The sequence below is a fragment of the Eleutherodactylus coqui genome, chromosome 5, assembly GCF_035609145.1.
Source record: "Eleutherodactylus coqui strain aEleCoq1 chromosome 5, aEleCoq1.hap1, whole genome shotgun sequence".
Classification (NCBI taxonomy): domain Eukaryota; kingdom Metazoa; phylum Chordata; class Amphibia; order Anura; family Eleutherodactylidae; genus Eleutherodactylus; species Eleutherodactylus coqui.
The window spans coordinates 203352192-203371963 of record NC_089841.1 but is presented as its reverse complement, the minus strand read 5'-3'; the positions used below and the strand labels follow the sequence as shown (position 1 = coordinate 203371963).

The following is a 19772-nucleotide window of genomic DNA, read 5'->3' as shown; positions in this document are numbered from 1 at the left end:
TATGCTCCAAATAGTCTAACAGACCCTTGACCCTCCTTCCTCTCCGTCTTTAGTGTTGCTACTGACAGGTTTTTACTGACAAAGTAATTTTAAACATTTACAGCAGGCAGCGAGAAACGAGCAGCTGGGAGCATGGAGGATCTCCGTATCCTATTCATACACCAGAACCTATTTGGGTGGATGTGTGTGATGCTCATAAAGGGGGTTCTGAGTGTGGGCGATCCCCCTTCAGTGTTTCCATCACATTACATGTCTGTGGCCTAACAGGGCACATGGAAAGGGACTGCCATCATGAGAACTTCTTTCTTACCAGCTGCCAATGTGAAACTTATTAAAAAAAAAAAGTTTGAAAAAAAAAAACCGTTCAAAGCCAAACCTGATAACCAAATGATTCTGCTACATTTGTAAGACGACACGGATACAAAGTGAAACAGAACAAAAATGCAATCCCAGATTTTGATTTTACAGTTTATTCAAAAGCATTGAATACACTTATGCTAAAGACTCATGCCAAAACTAGCAAATTGGCAATAAGTGGGATGAGACAAGTTACGGCAATAGATTTCCTATGCTTTTTTGGGAAATAAGTGCATATCATCATATAGCTTCTAGCTGAAATAAGTTTTACTGTCACTTGGACAAAACCTAACAAGTATTGGAAAATGGAAAGCATTGAATACTGCTTCCAAATGAGCCAAACATTAATAGGGTTTTTCCAGTTTGTAAAACCTGTTGACCTACCATAGTAGCTGAGCATCCAGGGGTCCACCAAGAAGGACCCCGACTGTTTGTCAGGCCTGCTCTCTGTATGAAGGAAGCAGCAGATAGCTCTGACCATTGTACAGTTACCCAGCATGGTATTGCATGCATAGCTCCCATTGAAGCAAATGGGACTTGCAATACCATGCCAAGCCACTGTACAATGTAAGGCGCTATCCACTCCCTGCTCAAGACAGAGTGACAGCTTGCATGACAAACAGCTAATCAGTCTGGGTCACAGGCGGCAGATTCTGGCTGACCTGCTACTGATCTCCTATTCTGTGGATAGGGCAACGGGTTTCAAAAGCCGGAAACTCCTTTAGAGTACGATCCCATGGGATGGAAATGCTGCAGAATTTTCACATCCAAATTCGCACCATCAGTGTGGATTTTGACTCAAAATCAGCGGCGTATCCACAGCCGATTTCAGGAGATACAGTGCTCCTCCTCACCTCCGATGTCTTGGCGCTGTCAGTACTCTCCGGCACCCGGTAGTAAGCGCCACTAGTCACGTGATGTGGCAGTGGCATCACCTGACCGGCGGCACTGCCCTTACTAAAGACGGCGGGGTACCAGGCAGCACAAAGACTTCGAAGGAACATTGTATTGTCTAAAATAAGCTGCGGATTTGCAGCTTATTTTGCGTCAAAAATCCGTGCTGATCATGTGGATTTTGACTATTTGGAATACGGAAACTCTGTAAAATTTGCTATAGAATTTCCGTACCATGGGAACGTACCCGTAAGGACATAATTGGGACATTGGCGTTAGAGATGCTGTGTAAGACACTGTCGTTCTGATAAACAGAGCACCAGACAGCCATCTAACTTCAGCTAGGAAACCGGACAGTTTAAAGTTAAAATCCCTTTATTGCTCCAGTAGAAATGTTTGCAATGTGAGCAAATCCTGCAGGCGATCCAAATTACATGTAAAAGGAGGCAATTGCTGTGTTCAATTTAAACACAGGAGACTGAAATAAGAACTTGTTACTTGCTTCAGTTATACTGAACAAGTTACTGGTAAGATATTTTACATCGAACATTCTTGTAATGAGCCAATAGATTTGTTGTTATTTGCCAACAGCAGAATCATGTGTCGCACACACAATTTGGCGTGTTAAAGCAATAAAGTGGCTTTGAGGCAATGCAAACAAACAGCCTGGCAGTTCGCAAAAATATATATTTAAAATAAAAACTAAAAGCGGATTAAGATTTAGTGTTTGCAGGTAATCTTAAGAATAGTTTACTAAAAAACAAAAAACAAAAACAAAAACCTCAATACCACCACGTCAACACAACCCCCTAAATAAAACAAGTGCCTTCACACATCATAGTGTCCATTCCATGGTTAACTCTCTATTTTACAAGCTTATCCTGAATAGCATTGTCTTCAGTTACGGACTGTATCGTGAACAAACAGGGGTACAGAAAACAATACCCTGGATTTATTGTTACTGATAAAGAATGCTTTTCTATTAGCGTGTTCAAAAAGAAAAAAAAACAAAAAAAAAAAACACAACTTACATTTTAGAAATGCAACATATATTAGAGGTTTTCTGGATGTATACATTGATAGCCTGTCCAAAAGGCTAGACAATCAATGGGCGAGGGTCATTGTTTGTCCAGGCACAGCATTTGTGCCTACACAGCTGTCTTGTATTACAGCTCAGCCTCCTTGACTACACCTAGGTCATAAATGTATAATCCTAGAAAACCTTTAGGCTGCCTGTCCAAGGCGTTGCAGTATCCCGGGAGCTGAAACCGGCAGACGGATCTACGCCGGTCAGCCTTATCTGATAGGCTGACCGCGGGGAATCGCAGCATGCTGCGATTTGCCGGCCGCGAGCGGAGAATCACAATGATTCTCCACTCGTGGATGGGGAGCGCTCTCCATAGCAACGGGAGAACGGGGGAACACAATGAAAACTCACCCCGTGGACAGGCAGCCTTAAGCTTGTAAAATCCAGCCATTTTCCACACAGATGCAGAAACCATCCTTGCTTTTTTTTCTGTATTTACAAAATATTATTTATATAAAAAACACTTTACAACTATCTTTACCATAAAAAGTGCAATTCTCTTACTTCCATTATTAGGAAGCAACAACATTCTTCATAAAAATTCTACAGAATAGCAGCCTATGTTAAGCAAGTAAGGTGCTTAGCTTATAACCCAGAGCCGTATTTAACAACCTTTTGCATTAGCTAAAAGAGGCACATACTGAAAATATTCCCCTTATAGAATGAAATAAGGCATTTATAAAGCCAGGGTAGGACATGTTGTACGCGTTAATAAGGTTACTGGCGCAACTGCGCACTAGCCAAGTTGGCTAGTTCAATGAGAGCCAGAGCGCCATGCATACGTTCTCGCTGCTCCTGCAGACGACGACGGGCAGCAGAATGAGAGCCATTCTTTTCCTCTTCCTCATCTTCATCAGACTGAAGATATTCTAAAGGGTCTTGTTGTTCCTGGTCTGCTTTCTGATGAGATTTCATCTTTAATGTGGTTGGTAGCTGGTCTTGCCTCTCCCAATGCCTGCAGGTGAAACATAGCAAGCGAGTTAGAAAGCCAAGTTCTATCACCTGACTAGCCCATACTACACTCCGGTCGGATACAATGCGACTTCCAACAATAAGCATTACTGAAACTAGCATCTGCACAATTCTTCCAGTTACAAGCACTAAACCTGTAATATGAAGGGCTTTTAATTCAGTGGGGGTCCAGCACATCCACACATGTACACTGCAGCGCCATTCATTTCAACATAATGCCAAGACAGATCGTACGATCGTGGCAATCTCTGGGAGTCCTTTTAAAACGACTAGAGCAACGGTCAGCAAGTTATTCCCCATCCAGAAATCCATGAGTAAGGAATACGTATGTACACACATATACACACGGCTGAACTAAACTACCGTATATACCGGTGTATAAGACGACTTTTGAACCCCGAAAAATCTGCTCTGAAGTCGGGGGTCGTCTTATACGCCGGTAATTCAAAAAAAAAAAAAGTGTAAAAAAAAAAATCATTACTCACCCCCCCCCCCCCCCCCCCCCCCCGGCGTTCTGTCGCGCTCCGGCAGGCTGTCGCTCGCTCCTCGTCCCCGGCGCAGCATTGCTTTCTGAATGCGGGGCTTGAAATCCCCGCTTCCAGAAAGCGAATACACACGCCGGCAGCCATGACAGCATTGAATGGCTGTGATTGGCTGAAGGCGCACGTGTGTTAGCAATCACACCCATTCAATGATGTCATTGAATAGTGTGATTGGCTGAAGCCACGTGTGTTTTAGCCAATCACAGCCATTCAATGATGTCATTGAATGACTAACTGGCTGCCGGCGTGTGTACTAGCTTTCTGGAAGCGGGGATTTCAAGCCCCGCATTCAGAAAGCAACGCTGCGCCGGGGACGAGGAGCGAGCGACATCCTGCCGGAGCGCGACAGAACGCCGGGGCAGGTGAGTAATGATTTTTTTTTTCTCCACTGTATACCGGCGTATAAGGTGAAAGTTGGGGGGTCGTCTTATACGGCCCGTCGCCTTATACGCCGGTATATACGGTACTCACTTTTGGAATTTTAAGCATACGATTTACATAAGATATACTGCAGCCTGGGAAACATACAAGCCACTAATTTCAACATTAGAGGAAGAAGAAAATAGCCCCAAATCTCACTTTGCCAACCACTCTGCTGTATCTTTGCCACTAGCATTTTGATTTTTGCTTCCTTTGCCGCTTGGTTCTTCTCTTCTTAGTCTTGCATATGGATGCTTGGAACAATGACGATTCGCATGAGTAAATCTACTCATGCAACCTGGTAAGGAAAAAAAAAAGGAGAAAAACAAATAAATCACACATTACAGGGAAAATGTATAACAAAGTGGTATTACAGGCATTTACTATCCATGACCCATCCTCAAGAGAAGTCATCAGTAGTTGCTAGTCAGGGGTCCGCCGCTCGGGTTCCACTCCAATTAGATGATCCTCCTGCCACTGTCAATGCAGTGGGGGCCAGAAATCGGTGGTCAGAACCTAGTCTAATAGAAGGCTTTACTCATTGAAACAGCATTTAATACAGTTTTTACCACACCTGAACCGTGCCTCCATGCGAGAGCACCCTAACAGGGTTTGGCCCACTTGTAGCAAGGAAACAGGAGAGGAACAACAGAACGATCACCTTTCCACATCATTCAAGGTTGCGTGTCCACAGGGGGCAGGTCATCTACCAGACGTGCTTATAGTGAAGCCTGCTGCTAGAGGAAGCCATGCAGTGCTACAGGCAGAATTGGTTGCAAATGGCAACAAGACTTCTTAGTTTCGTCTCCATTTGCAAAAACTTTGGTCACCATTAGAGATGAGCGAACCTACTCGGACACGCCCCTTTTCCGCCTGAGTACCGCGATTTTCGAGTACTACCGTACTCGGGCGAAAAGATTCGGGGGGGGCTCCCCACTGTTCTCCGCTGCTACCCCCCCGCGCCGCCACGCCTCTCCCCGCCCCCCCGAATCTTTTCACCCGAGTACTGAAGTACTCGAAAATCACAGAGCTCGATCGAGTAATTACTGGAAACAAGTACGTTCGCTCATCTCTAGTCACCATCTAGAGTGCTGACAAAAGGTACACAGAAGATTGCTAAGGCAGTTATATTGAAATTAGTTGGTTTTCATGTTTCACCCACATGAAAGGAGATGCATCACCTCTCTTGACATGTCAGTTTCAGTAACTGCTTGCACTCCACATCAAACAATTCTAGAGCTTTTCGTTCCTTTAAATCTGTTTTTCCTCCTGGAAATTTATGACTAAATTGACAACTGTAACCATTTCTCTTGTCAAATGGTTATGTCTCTACACCAGACACCTTCAGCACTGACTGGAGTTGGAGGTCAATGTTCAGGGGGACTATATACCCAAATGGCAACACCCTATTGTTTATTTATTCATATATTTCTAGGAGGTACAACAGAGCAACTGCACAATACAGTTCTTAGAGGAGACACTTTAGGATTGGTATTTCATGGAGAACACAACCATTTACTAAAACATGAATGTTGGAGAGCCAACAGAGCCTCTTAAAGTTAGTAGAATTACACAAAGACAACATCTTTAATTAGATATTGGGGAAATCCATTTATCAGGACTCTGATTCGCTGATTAAGAGAAATGGAAAAACCTTAATTTCAGATTGTATTGTAAGCACTAGGGTCTCTGTATTGGGCTCCATCCATCCCTGAGAGAATATTGTGAACTTACCATTTTCTGAGCACACAAATGGCTTTTCTCCTGTGTGAAGGCGCTGGTGTGTCTTCAGTTGTCCGCTCTGCACAAAGGCTTTCCCACAATCAGGGTAGTCACAAAGGTATGGCCGCTCACCTAAAAACAAATCAATAATAAGTGTGCGTTCTGGTTGGAGTATAAAAACTTGCTGTATAACACAACCATGTTTTAAGAACAACCACTCATATAATAAGCTTTAGTTTTCTTACATATTTTTGTATTGATTACACATGGCATTCTTTGTTAGCAGCCATTCAATTGTTTGCTTCAAAGGGGAGGTGGGGAATCTCTCCTGGTCATGTGATGGACACACGAATGCCTTTTGGATTCTGCCTGTTAATCTCTGGCTATTCTGCAGAGTCTACACATGGATTTAGCCTATCAATGAGCAAATTCCACATGCGGAACCCAAATGTGTTTCTATGCAAAGTGACAGATCACTTCTTGACGGCGATCCATACAGAAGTGTCGAAATTCCAGAGGGGAAGCAGTGCCACTCTAATCTGCTTCAATGGAGCTGCTGGAAACAGCTGAAGGTTTGCACTCCATTGAAATGAACGGAGCGGTGCCACGCATGCACAATCACCTGCCATCAGTGCTGGCAGATGCAGTGAGCCCAGGGACCGTATACGCAGTACTAGGCAGACAATACATACACAGCAGACATATTGCCGTAATCAACATGCCCGTCACTGCCTTATGTTGCCCTCAGTGAGCAGTATAAATGTGGCGATAGATTCCCTTAAGAATCTCCAGTATAGACCAGTAAATGGTGACAGTCCCTTGTTTTTTGTGCTTACAAAAGCATGACAGGCAGTACCTGTGTCAATATGCACAAACCTTACATTGCATTCAGTGAGGCGGAAAATATGCACATCCCACAGGATCCCGGATCCAAGTCAGCTGCCCGTATTCCATTATCACTAGGAGGTACATGTGCCTTCCTACAGTAAATTGGCTCAGATAGCATGGAGCTACTGAAGGGCGCTGCTAGAACAGTCCTCATGATAGGACAAGCTTTCAACTATGCCATTAATGTGAATAGATCAAGGTAGCTCTCAAGTCCCGAATCAGCAGTTACAGCTGCTAAGGTCTACAAGTTTCCCCATGTGGAACAATTCAACTTTTTGCCCCGCAGTAAATAATTTGTGTACTTGAACCCTTTTCCCAAATAGGTTGCATTTTTTGTTCAGAGGATCGACCAAATCTCAGGGGCAGATTCACGATTCCAACAAGCAGCAATTTAAGAAACACCCTAGAAGGGGAGGCATCTAGTCTTCCTGGTACGCCCCTTGAAAAATATCTAATGTTGGCATCTCCAGAGGTTACAGTTGCTTCCCATTGCCACTTGGAAACTTGTAAAAAGATTACTTCAGATCAGTGGCCTTGTCCTTCCATGTAGCTCCCTTTTCTAAAGAGGCCACTTTCAATACAGCCAGACAAGCCTGTATATATCAGGTCTCCTCTGTCTATGTTAGCAGCCTATTTCTCCATTAATTAAGAGTAAAAGGTTACACCTGGCAGGCCTTTCTGGTATTAAGGGAGATGAACCTGTCCAACTAGTTCTCAGTAGTATCCCTCTATTTCTCTATTTCAGAAACCAGAACGGTTGTTTTTAGAAAGTATGTCCGGGAACAGATCCTTATTGTAGAAAACGTTTTACCCAATATAGATTTAAGAGCTCATTTCTCAACCATCTATACTGGTGTCAGAATAAATATTCTTCCACTGGAACCGTACAGGATTTCAGCCTCTCCAGTTCGTGCCCCTCCAAAGACATTGGTGTGCGTCGCAGGGGTATTAGTGTATCTTGACGCCACCAGGAAGTCCTGGTGGAGGCAAGATTGACATGGGGGGGGGGGGGGTGACGCCCCCTGTACCTGATAGGCTGAACAGCTGGCTGGGCTGCAGGCCCTGGCAGCCCAATAAGAAAGCCTTTATTGGAGCTTAGCAGCATACAGCGGTCCCCAGCTGCAGGCACGCCGCTGCAGCTCATCTAGCCTTCTCATAGAAGTAATCTGCAAATTGCTGGCAGCTGCAGCAAACCTAGGGCGGCCCCCACTCTCCCTGATGTCATGTTGAACTTCCGCAGGGAGACCAGAACAGCGGGAGCAGAGACTGTCACAGCCGTGCGGCCGCAACGATCCCACTGCACAGCAGCAGGAGAAACAAGAGCGTCTAAGGCGGCACATCAGCAGTATATGGGCATGGGGGATGGGGTGTCACGTAGCAGGCAGGCGCCGGGCGGGACGCAACGGAGAGCTGTCAGCAGTGACTGAGGGCTCACCCTCTGGGCGACCGAAAGGCATTCACAGAAGCGGCAGCGTGGACAGCAGTGAGAGTCATAGCTGCTGCGTGTTCATTGCTTTTTGCCGGCTGTGCTGCTTTAGGGTGACGGTTACTTTTCACCTTAGCCGTACATTACCCGCTGTAAAACTGATAATAAAAACAACCCTCACCCTAAGGCATCAAGGTCGGCTAAAAGCAATGAAGACGCTCCTAGGACCTTGAAGGCTTGAGCCAATCGGGAACTAGGCATTCCTCCTGTCAAACCCCTAGCTTCCAGTGGCGCCAAGATACACTAATAATTGCAGGCATCCTAACTTTACATTGGTTGTCTGCCATACAAACAGGCCCCAAGTGTCCTAATGTTAGAATAAAACTAAAGCACAGAGGAAGAAACTGTGCCAAATTTATCACTGCAATGCACGCAGTAGGTCATTTTTGCAGAATTTTGCCATACATTTTAAAACCCTTCCTTACGTCACCTTTTCACTTACCAAAGTAACGGTGCACACCCTTAATCTGGCACATTTTACAACACCTCAGTGACGCCCCCTTTTGTAAAGGCTTAAACCTGTCCAGTGAGGGATAAAGTACCTAAAACACAATCTTGGCAGAGTTCGTGCAGACTTCTGATGCACTTTGCTTAGTAAACCTGCCCCAATACAGCTACATTGGATATATAAAGATTGCACACTTAGTTATACCTAGATATTGGAAACCGCAAAAGACCCCAACAATGGTGGAGTGGATCCAGGAGGTTAACGGGGGGGGGGGGGGGGGGGGGGCGCGTCGGACACTTATACTGACCAGGTCCGCGGCGTCCTCATGCCTCCTGATGGTGTCCGGCGGCAGCGTGGTGTCCTCCTCGTCTCACAGCTGCCTTCTGCTGGTGACAGGGATGTCATTCACTGAATGGCTGTGATTGGCTCATCGAGTGCCGACTGCGATTGGCTGCCAGCGCTCGCTTTGCTGGAGGCGGGGTATTCAAACCCCTGTCACCAGCAGAAGATCAGCTGTGAGAGGAGGAGGACGCCGCGCCAGCGACGCCGAAGACCATCAGGACGCCGCGGACCAGGCGAGTTGATTTTTTCTTTGGGGGGGGGGGGGGGGGGGGGTTCACCTGAGATAGGTCCTACTCCGATAGCAAGACCTATTTTCAGGGAAACACGGTACTATTTCTTTCTTTCCTTCTTAGAACAATTTAGTTCCGGTAGTTGTACTAAGAGCTATGATTCACGGGAAAGCTTAAAATTAGAGCATAGATATACGCAACTTTTAAGCAGTTTGTTAGACAGTGATACTAAGTTATTAGCATGATTAGGGATTTATCATTGCGATTGTTTTACTACCCGATTGTATTCAAATGTAATAGGTGGTTTAATGAAAGATATGTGTAATGATGAGGATTGAAAATGTGGCATTTACGGCTATGTAAAAACCAAAATTTTAAATAAAAAAAATGATTGATAAAAATGTATTGTCTTTAAATATTTTGCTTATAGTAACATTTGCCAAAAATCTGAATATCTGCAAAAAAAAGCTGAATTTGTTCCCCATGCAGCACGTCATCCTTTGTACTACTCTACATGGTAAACTAATCTTTTGAATTAAAGAGATATTCTGGTTTCAATATATGGAGAAAAATCCAAGGCACCAGAGCTAGCCAAACTAAAGTGCAGGCCATTTTTCCGGCATACATTATAAGTGGTGGTTTTGGAAGACAAGAAATCAAGAAGTTCAATTCGGACATTGTTTTTAGAGAGCATGATGAATAAGGTGTTTGTTTTATAGTACATGTCATCACGGTTGCAGCAATACCAATAGGTGTACTGTATTTCTTAAAGGGCCCTCCCTTCCTTTCAGGAACTTGACTACACAACTCTATACCCTATGAGCATATAGGAGAGCCCTGTCAAAGTGAAGCCGGCCAGGGAAAGGCTGGAGGGGAGACACCTGCCTGACCCCCCCCTCCCGCAGCGGGAGCCGGCTGTCAGTCACAGCCGGTTTCCCGCTGCAACAGCGGGGGTGCATCAGAGATGTGCCCCCGCTGTCAACCCCTTCCCTTCCGCAATCAGATTGCGGCATGGGAAGGGTTCACAGAGGGAGCGCGCTCCCTTTGTGACGTCACCGGGCTCTCGCGATATAATCGCAGAGAGCCCTGCCTGTTGCCATGGCAACAGGTCGCCAGACACTGGCGTCCTGTAGTGCCATAGCCTATGATCACTGTATAAGCGATAAGCCATGGCAGGGCAGTAGCTCTGTCTTATCACAGCAATCATCAGTGCTATACTGTAAGTGCCCCAGAGGCACACAAATTGTGTAAAAAGAAAAAAAGAAAAGAAAAATGTTTTAAAAAAAAAAAAGCTTTATGCTTTTTCTCATATTGGCATTAAAAAAAAAAAGGTAAAACCCCACATATTTGGTATTGTCGCGTCCGTAACGGCGCGTACAATAAGTTGCACATGCTTTTGACTCTGCACGGAAAAAAAGCGAGGCATTTTGCCTCCCTAAAAACGCAATAAAAGTGATCAAAAAAGCCGTATGTACCCCAAAATGGTACCAATAAAAACTACAGCTCGTCTCGAAAAAAAATAAGCCATCATAGAGCTCCGTAGAATGCAGCGATTTAGAAAAAAAAAAAAAAAAAAACGACTTCCAAAAAAGAAAAAAAGGTTTTATGGCAGAAAAGTGGAAAAACCTAAAAAAGTAAGAATTTTGGTATCGTAACCGTACCGACCCGCAAAAAAAAAAAAAAAGGGGGGGGGGGGGAAAATTGTGTCATTTATGCCGTTTTCTCTCCCTATCATAAAAAAATTAGTTTTACAATATAGTCAATGTACCCAGAAGTGGCACCGATAAAAACTACAGTTCACCACGCAAAAAACAAGCCCTTATACAGCTGCGCCAACGCAAAAATAAAAAAAGTTATGACTTTTGAAAAATGGAGAAGAAAATCCGCCAAAAAAACGTTGCGTCCTTCAGCCCAAAATAGGCCATGTCATGAAGGGGTTAAAGGGAATGTAATAAACCAGCCACTAAATATATATTAAAGAGAACCTGTCACCAGGTTCACACTGCCAGAACCCCGGGCAGCAGGGACCCAGGACAGGTATGTACACTGCACCCACCTCTTATTCTGAAGTGCTGCGCCAGAATAAACACTTTGAAGCTCAATTTCAAATGGCGCTGCGAGTCACTGAGCTGGCACGACTTTGATCTCTCCATGACCAGGTCATATAGAGTGACCTTTCTCTCTACACAAGCAGGGAGAGAGACGTCATTTCAGGTGATGTGGGCACAGAGGCTAGACCGGTGCCACCCACATGACAGTGCTGTTCAGGATGCCCGGTTCATCGTGGCGATACCTCAATTTATAGGACTGCGATTGCAATCACGTGTCTCCACATCACTGATGGAGGCCAGGATGCAGAGACTGGTGGGTGACCAGACAATCCTCTGCATGGGAGCAAGAAAATGACACATAGAAGTTCCTGTTTACTTTACAAAGGTCCCTACGCAAAGATTTTACAACAATCAGGATTTGTTTCGGATTTTGACTTCACACTGAGCTGAAAAGAGAAAACCCGGAACAAGTCCATGACTAATCTACAGCATAAAGTGATGCGCTGCAGATTTAAAATCCTTACTGCAGACCTATTCTTCAGCCTGTGGTTGAAACTTCCTGTAATTGGCATGTTCTGTGGTGTACTGTCAGAAATCAAGTCTGCAGCCGTTTTATTTGGCATCGAGATTACATATACCGGCCCCAACTGATTCTCCATCTTCCCAGGACTGGCGAGAGGAGCCTGCTGCTGTCATCTGTCGAGATTGTCCTTTTACTGTCTATAAGACACACACAACCTCATGTAGGAGTGCAGATATGTATAAACAGCAGCAAATATCTCAGCATTAGTTCCAGGATTGCCATCTGTTTGCCAGTATTATGTTGCCACCCCGAACTTCCAGTTATTTTAGTTTTGTTAATCATCATACCGGCAGGAGTCATTTGAAGTTGGCACTATTGAGGTGCCTTACATGAACACTAACTAGCCATTATTGTGGCTGCTAAAGGGTACTACATGAATAAATTGGCATGAGAAGCTATTACACAGTTTGATTGTAACGTCTCACCTGTATGAGTCCTTTTATGAGCCTGCAAAGACTTCTCACGTGGAAACACTCTGTTGCAAATATTGCACCGAATTCTGCTGGAAGAGTGTTCTCCTTCGTTTATTAAATCTCGAACCGTTTCTGCCCTGGGACGGCCACGTCTAATTCCATCCTAAAAGAGGAAAACAAGGTGTCTACAAACATCTAGTATAAAGGTAAGTGTGAGGAGGGATTCGTCCATTACCTAAAATACGACTTTTCCATTTCTTGCAGGTGAAAATGAGAAGTTACACCTAAAATTTGGATCCTGTCACTTCTTGCTGAGCTGAGCCCCCCCCCCCCCCCCCCCCCATATAGGTGATAACCTGTCACCACTACCTTACCACCAAAACTAACTTTATTGGCCAGCAGGGATAAAAGTAATTTCCAAGGCCCTTTTATTAATTGAGCCTATGCACATCCACACTAAGATACCAGAGGTACCCTACATCACATGCAATCAGCGGGACAAGTAGTCATCTGGCTGACTTACACTAATGCAAGAGCAGAGCTAACCAGTCCCTTCTCTTCATAGATGGGATTTCTGGGTAATAGGATGTGACGAGCTGTCCATCAAGAGAAGGGGGCAGTTAGCTCATCAACCAACATGACTAAGCCACGTGACTTCTCTTCCGATTTAGACAGGTTCCAAAGTGATCATGAGCCATAACTGGATGTTCAGGAGCTCATTAGTAAAAGAGGGCAGTATAAGTGATTGACTTTCATCAAGGCTACATAAACAAGTAGAAACATATGCACGTACGCCACCTGGTGTACCGCAGGCACAAGTACACACCGGCAGATACTGTAACCTATAGTTAACCTCCAAAACGTACACATTTTGCTTCTAGTCTACAGCAGACAGAAAAAGCAAATGAACTTATGGGCAAGGAGACGCTCCATCTACTGCAGAGCTTTCCAGAAACTAACAGCATGCGCAGTCGGCCCGCTTGTGGTGAAGTGCGCCTGACCACTTAGCCTTCTATTTGGGCACATCAAGGTTTGTCGTGTAAACCCCCAGGCAGCAGAGCCCTTCCATGGACACACAACTATCCGAGCCAATCACTGGCTGAGAGTCATTGCTGTAGCAGTTACACGTCCGTGTCAAGAGGGACCAGACGTTCACACCGGCAGGGAACATTGGAAATATTGAAAGGGGAGCAGCAAGCTGTGCGGGATCTATTTTAAAGCAGATTCCAGGAAAAAAAAAAAAAAAAGTTTTATTAGCCAAACAACTTTTTTAAAAGGAGGCAGCATGAAACCTGGGACCGATCTGCACAGCGCCCCCCATGTAAGTGTTATTCTGCACCGCTGAGAGGGTCAAGTCTGACTCAGATTGGAGGTCTCCAGTGAAAGAGCTGGACCGCGCCGGCCTCTCCCCATCCCAGACATGTAGACTGACAGCTCTTCCCTGCCTGTTTGTAGAGAGCCTCCAAGGCCGACTGTTCACACGTGTTGCAGTTTAACGCCGTGGAAGAACACTAAAGTCACTGCAATTTTCTATGATGAACCCATCGCAGGTTAATTGCAGAAAATTGCATCATGCCGCGATTTTTATACACAAGTGAAAACAAATTGCGGCGGATCTTCACTTGTGTACATTGGGCTGCGCTGTCCATGGTTATCCTATGGAAAGTGTTCATTGTGTTACCTGCATGTGGATTATCACCCCGGATAACAATGCAGAATCGCCCGTGGACAGGAGGCCGAACTCAACAGCTCCATTCTCACTCAAACCTTAAAGTGTGTTTATTCTGAAACCCTGCGGTGTTCCAGAACACTTACATGGGGCGCTGGGCATACCTGACCCGGGTTCAGGCGGCATGAACCTGGTGACAGGTCCCCTTCCATTGCAGTATGGGTGAAGGCACAGTGCTGCCTTTGTAACTGGAATGTATGTCAATAGAGAACGACGTGTTCTGCTTTCCACAGGAGGCCAGAACCAAATCTAGCCTAATCTTGAGATGTCAGGACACATGTAAGGGAACCTGTCACGTCCCCACAGCACCATAAACTAAGTCATGGTGGTATTAGGGGAGATGACGGGGAGCTGGGGAATATAGATCTTATGCTCTCCCACAATCCAGCACTGTCACCCGGTGAAGATGGCACGGAACAGGAAAGTGTGACTCTTCTGAGTCCGATATGCGCTCTCTCTCATAGAATTACATGAAAAATACACCCGCCAGCTGCCTGTCACCCTCCCGGACAGAACCATAATTTAATCTATAGTGCTGTGGGGATGAGACAGGTTCCCTTTAAAGGATTTTCCCAGTTTACATAAAACATAGTCACAAGGCATGTCAAACATTTGATTGATGAGGGGAACCTACTGGGGGTAAAGATGACATCCACTTCAATGATTCATGCAGGCCCATTTCTCCATGACTCAGTAGAGGTTGCCCTTCCCATGAAGGTCTACGAGGTACAGAAGCCGCCAGGTGCTGCCACACTGACCTAGGACGGATCTCCATCCCTTTCTTTTAATTTAAAAGTTCTGGCCTCCATATAATCACTATTGCTACGCTCATAACGACCAGACATTTATCCCACACAGTCAACACCGCAGGGGGAAAAAAATATATACAGAATTGCTATTTTTTGTCTGTTTGCCTTGCAAAAAAAATGATATAGCTATATATTTTTTTAACCCCTTAAGGATCAAGCACGGTACATGTACAGCGCTTGGTCATAGGCGTTAATCCCCGCTGATAGCAGATGTACGGTGAGGGATTAAAGCCTCTGCTCCCGCAATCAAGCAGGTTGGGTCCTCAGCTGTTAGACACCGCAGAGGACCCAGGAAAGGGAGAAGCTGTTAAAAACCCGCTTCTGCCTTCTCCTTTCCCAGGCACATTGAGCGGTGTCGTTTTTTTCTTCATCGTACGGTGAATGCCAATAGAAAGCAAAACGCAAAAGACTATTGCAGAAATTTCTCTCTTCTTGTAACAAGCGCTAAATACACGTGTAGATCCACTGCAGATATTCACGGTTCAGCCGCCAACTTCTACAGTGGTCTTAGAGGTGGAAAAATCCATGCCCAATTACACCAAAAGTGAGCATACGCTAATACCCCATTTACACTGACAGATGATCACTCAAATATAGTTGGAGTGACAGTTCTGAGCGATCATCTTTCCCTACTTTATAGTAGCTAATTAGCTACTATAGAATATGCAGCCGGAGCGGGACACTGCCACGGCCACTAATAGAATAATATAGCTGCTTTGCATAAACAAACAGCTGTAGTGTTCTCTGAGCTTAAAGCCCCTGCCCTGCTGTGAATTCACAGCAGGACACAGGCACACAGAATCTTATCAGCGCAGTAGCCTGATAACAGCTGATCGCTCAATTCTAGCAAGCAACGACTCGTGCACGAAAACTACACGATGTCAGTGGATTTAGACAGAACAAGTATCGCTCAACATATTCTTTTGAGCGATTCTCGTTGTGTCTAAATCAGCTTTAAGAGGCCATGGCTGCTATTGATTGTTCTAAGGTGTTAAACAGCCATGATCAGAGAACTCTGATCCCCACCGTTACAGCCCTGTGTCAGCCAGCATCTGCTCCCTGATCACTTGGTCAGACTTAGGAAAGGGTTAAAGGGGTTGCAGGTTAGAAAATAACTTAAAATGTAGAGCCACATCTCTTAAAACAAAGGGTACTTAGCAATTCTCAGGCGGATTAACCTGGTCTCTTGACAGCGGAAGTCAGCTGACTGCTACCTGCCAATCAGAGGCTGCAGCATCACTGCTTGGAATTCCAGGCGCCCAGAATGTGAGCACTGATGTTGTAGCCTCTGATTGGCAGACAGCAGTCACCTGACACATTGTGTTCCTGGGAGGTTGGCGCACACATCTCTTATTCATCTCTATGGGTGGTACGTGTCGAGCCGCTTCCTATGTCACCATGAAGAGGCAGCTGGCGAGTATAGCTACCATGTGTGGCCATGGGCCGGCTGACATATCGGTAACACGCTACATTATACACGCTCCTGTGAGCCGGCCTAAGGGATGAGGCTGCTTTTAAAAGCTTCTTCTCCAGGCGACCCCTTTAAGGCTGCTCACACCGGCCGTGTTTTAACGTGGCATCCCGAGCGCCACGCCAATTGCGGTACAACGCTCCCATTGACTTCAATGGGGCCTCGCAGACCTGCGCTTGATTGTGGCATTTCTAGCGCCGCGATCTTCACATCTGAGGCCGCCTGCACAGCAAAATTTTCATTATGTTGCAGCATGTTCTATTTTTGCGTGGGCTACTGGTAAAGTCATTGGAAGCCGTCCGTCCCGCAATTATCATGGCAGAACGGATGCAGGATCTGCCTCATTACCTAGCAACGGCGCGGCTAGGTCTGTACTGTGCGCCAGCCGGACCATCCGCAGCACAGAAGACTGACAGGTACGCGGGGGCACTGGCCGGGCACAGGGTTGGATTCTGGTGCGGGATCCGGACCTGGTCATGTGCAGCCTCCCTTGTGGGGAGAACATGTCAGGGTAATCAAGTACAAGAATCACCACTAGCTGACACACGGTGGGCCACTGCAAGCCGAAACAAAATCTGTCTGTTGTCTATAGCAACCAATCACAGCGCAGCTTTCGTTTTACCTCAGCAGTATAAGAAATGACAGCCAATCACAGCGCAGCTTTCATTTTACCTCAGCAGTACAAGCAGTGAAAGCTGCGCTGTGATTGGTTATTATACTGCTGAGGTAAAATCAAAGCTGTGCTTGGTTGCTATGGGCAACAAAGCCCGATATCCCTTCAGACAGCCTCCACCAGAGTGCGGTACCTCCGCTGCCCTCCTGCATAGAGACAGCGCTGTCGCCGCCGCACTACTCACCCTCAGAGCGTTGTCTTCTCCTGCGCCATTAACGCCCTCGCTCGCTCCGGTCCTAACAGCATCATGGACGGTATCGCGGCCGCCATGTCCGGGCTCGGGAGGCGGCGGTTGGTGCCGAGTAGCAGGTCCGGGGCTCAGGGTGACGTTGTGCGCGTTCTCTCCCCACCGCCACGGGTAAACCATGAAGTCACTGAAGCCGGGGCTGGTCGGCACTGGGCTGAGCTGAGTCGCTCCCGGTGTCCCGGCAGAGAAAGGCGGGCGGCGCGGCTTGAGCGGTGTGTGGGCGGAGGACGGAGATACCGCCTTGATTACGGACACCAGGACCCGGCGGGGAGGAGACGCGTCCTGTGACGGGGGACACTGCAGGGCAGGAGACGGGCACACATCAGACATCATGCTGAAGAGCCGCGGCGGGTTCTGGACCCGGCGTCACTCCCCATCCGTCGGAGGAGAGCAGCGGCCGCTGTCACGGAGCGCACACCGGCTGATAGAGCGCAGGAGGCGGCTGCTCGGGTCCTTCTCTTCGCTTTTTCCCGCGTTAGATTTCGCGCCTGACGAAAGCCAATCATTTTTCTTCCTCCAGGCGCGGTCCCGAGTCGCTGAGAACGGGCGGATCTCGCAGCCAATCGCATTTTATGTAACAAAGACTTTAGCGAGTATCAAGAGTTTCTATTGGATGAGAATAACGTCACACACTTCAGCGCGTGACAAACTCTAACTCTGCGCGCTGATTGGTGGAGGGGTTGTGACTTTCCCCCCCCCCCTCTAGTTTGACACATTCACATTCTTCAATGAAAGGCATACGTCACGGCTTCTTTCAGTTCCTAAGGGACGTCAGCCAATGAGAATGTGGGAGGTGGTAGTGGGCGGGAACACAGCCGTGAGTGGCACCTGGCAGAGCCAATGAGGAGGACGTTTCCAGGAAGGCGGGTTTGGGAAGGGAGAACTGGCGCCAGATTCCTCGGAGAAGTTCCCGCGTTAATGGCTGAGGATGTTTCCAGAGCAAGAAGTGCACAATGGCAGTATTGTGCGGCAGTAGGGGTGTCACAGCGGCATATCTCTGTACTGCCGCAGTCCAGCTCGTCTCCAGCTGTGCTTCATAGCAAAACAATATCCACCTCAAGGGTTCTGATCAAAGGGATAGCCACACGAACGATTGCGAGGTGCGCCACATATTTAAAGGCGCAACTTGCATCTTACGGGACATGAATGTGCGGACACCGCAATATTCCTGTTCGGTAATCAAATATGACCTCCAGTGGCTCACGTCAAAAAAAGTGTGTTCTTTTTTGTTATCCGTTTTTTTGTTTTTTTTTTAAGTTCTGAAGATCAGACGGAAAAACTGCTGATGTGACTGCAGCCAAAGGCCGCTGTCATACGAACGGTTTTGTGCGCACAATACGCAGTGAATAGACTCCATCGATTTAAATGGGTTAATTTATATAAGGGTATTTTGCGCACAGATTTCGTTCGCATGAAAAATATGCCAGCAGCTGTTTTCCCGAGAAGAAGCAGATATTGAACTAATTACACTAACTGCCCATGTTAATGAATGGGGGCGTGGATACGTGTTTTTTGCATGTGTAATTGTGAACAATTTGAGCGTGTAACGCATGCAGGTGCACACGTAAATACACAATGCCTCTTGCGCAAATGTGCAGATAAATGCACTTCTGCCTGTGTGACACCGGCCCAGGGCTGTATTCACACAGGCGATTTTCCCATACGAGTTCTGTCCACTTCCAAGATGGGCAGAACTCATATGGAAAAAAAAAACATTCATTAGGGGCGAGAAAATTGCACGCGATTTGTGCTTTGCGAGATGCTAAGGGGACCAAATGTCCCGATTTAGCTCCGCTTTGGGACCCTGTGTGCCGCTTTCCGCAGAGCCCTCAATCGGACAGCCATTTATCCCACTTTCAGGACGTCGGGTCACCATTAAAGTGATTACTGTCTGGGGTGCCACGCCTTGGCCGGATGCACACACTGAAGGGACCCAGACATGTCTACACAGTGCACCCTTAGTACTTGTCCTAATATATAGGGGACCCAGACATGACTACACAGTGCGCCCTTAGTACTTGTCCTAATATATAGGAGACCCAGACATGACTACACAGTGCGCCCTTAGTACTTGTCCTAATATATATACTCACAGGGGCAGAAAAAAGTCTAATTTCTCAAATTTAAGCCCTTCACAGTTTAGACATAGTTTAAAATGACTTCTTTTATTGAATAACTTTTATTAAAAAAACATAGAACACAAAAATAGGGCACTACAGATAACCCTCTAGGTTGTCGATATCTTAACCTTAGCCAGGAGGAAAACGACTAAGTCGCTCGCTTAGTTTTTCATGCCCTTCTAATGTCTAAGACAGGGCCATGTATTTCAATGATAATGCGGTAGCTGTCGTTTATTTTGTAAAACTTGGATTGGGGTGGGAGCAAGTTTATTTTTGATTACGCATATC

At 46.3% G+C, this 19772-nt stretch overlaps 1 protein-coding gene across 1 annotated transcript; it reads right to left on the bottom strand.

Moving 5' to 3' along the window:
* Positions 1-454: 454 nt before the first annotated feature.
* On the bottom strand, positions 455-17852 carry ZNF367 (zinc finger protein 367). The gene is made up of 5 exons (XM_066604074.1): positions 17302-17852; positions 12448-12598; positions 6007-6126; positions 4432-4570; positions 455-3293 (listed from the first exon to the last, which is right to left on the bottom strand). Exons 1-5 carry the CDS (start codon positions 17695-17697, stop codon positions 3056-3058), a joined length of 1044 nt encoding a protein of 347 aa, XP_066460171.1. The 5' UTR covers positions 17698-17852; the 3' UTR covers positions 455-3055.
* Positions 17853-19772: the final 1920 nt, after the last annotated feature.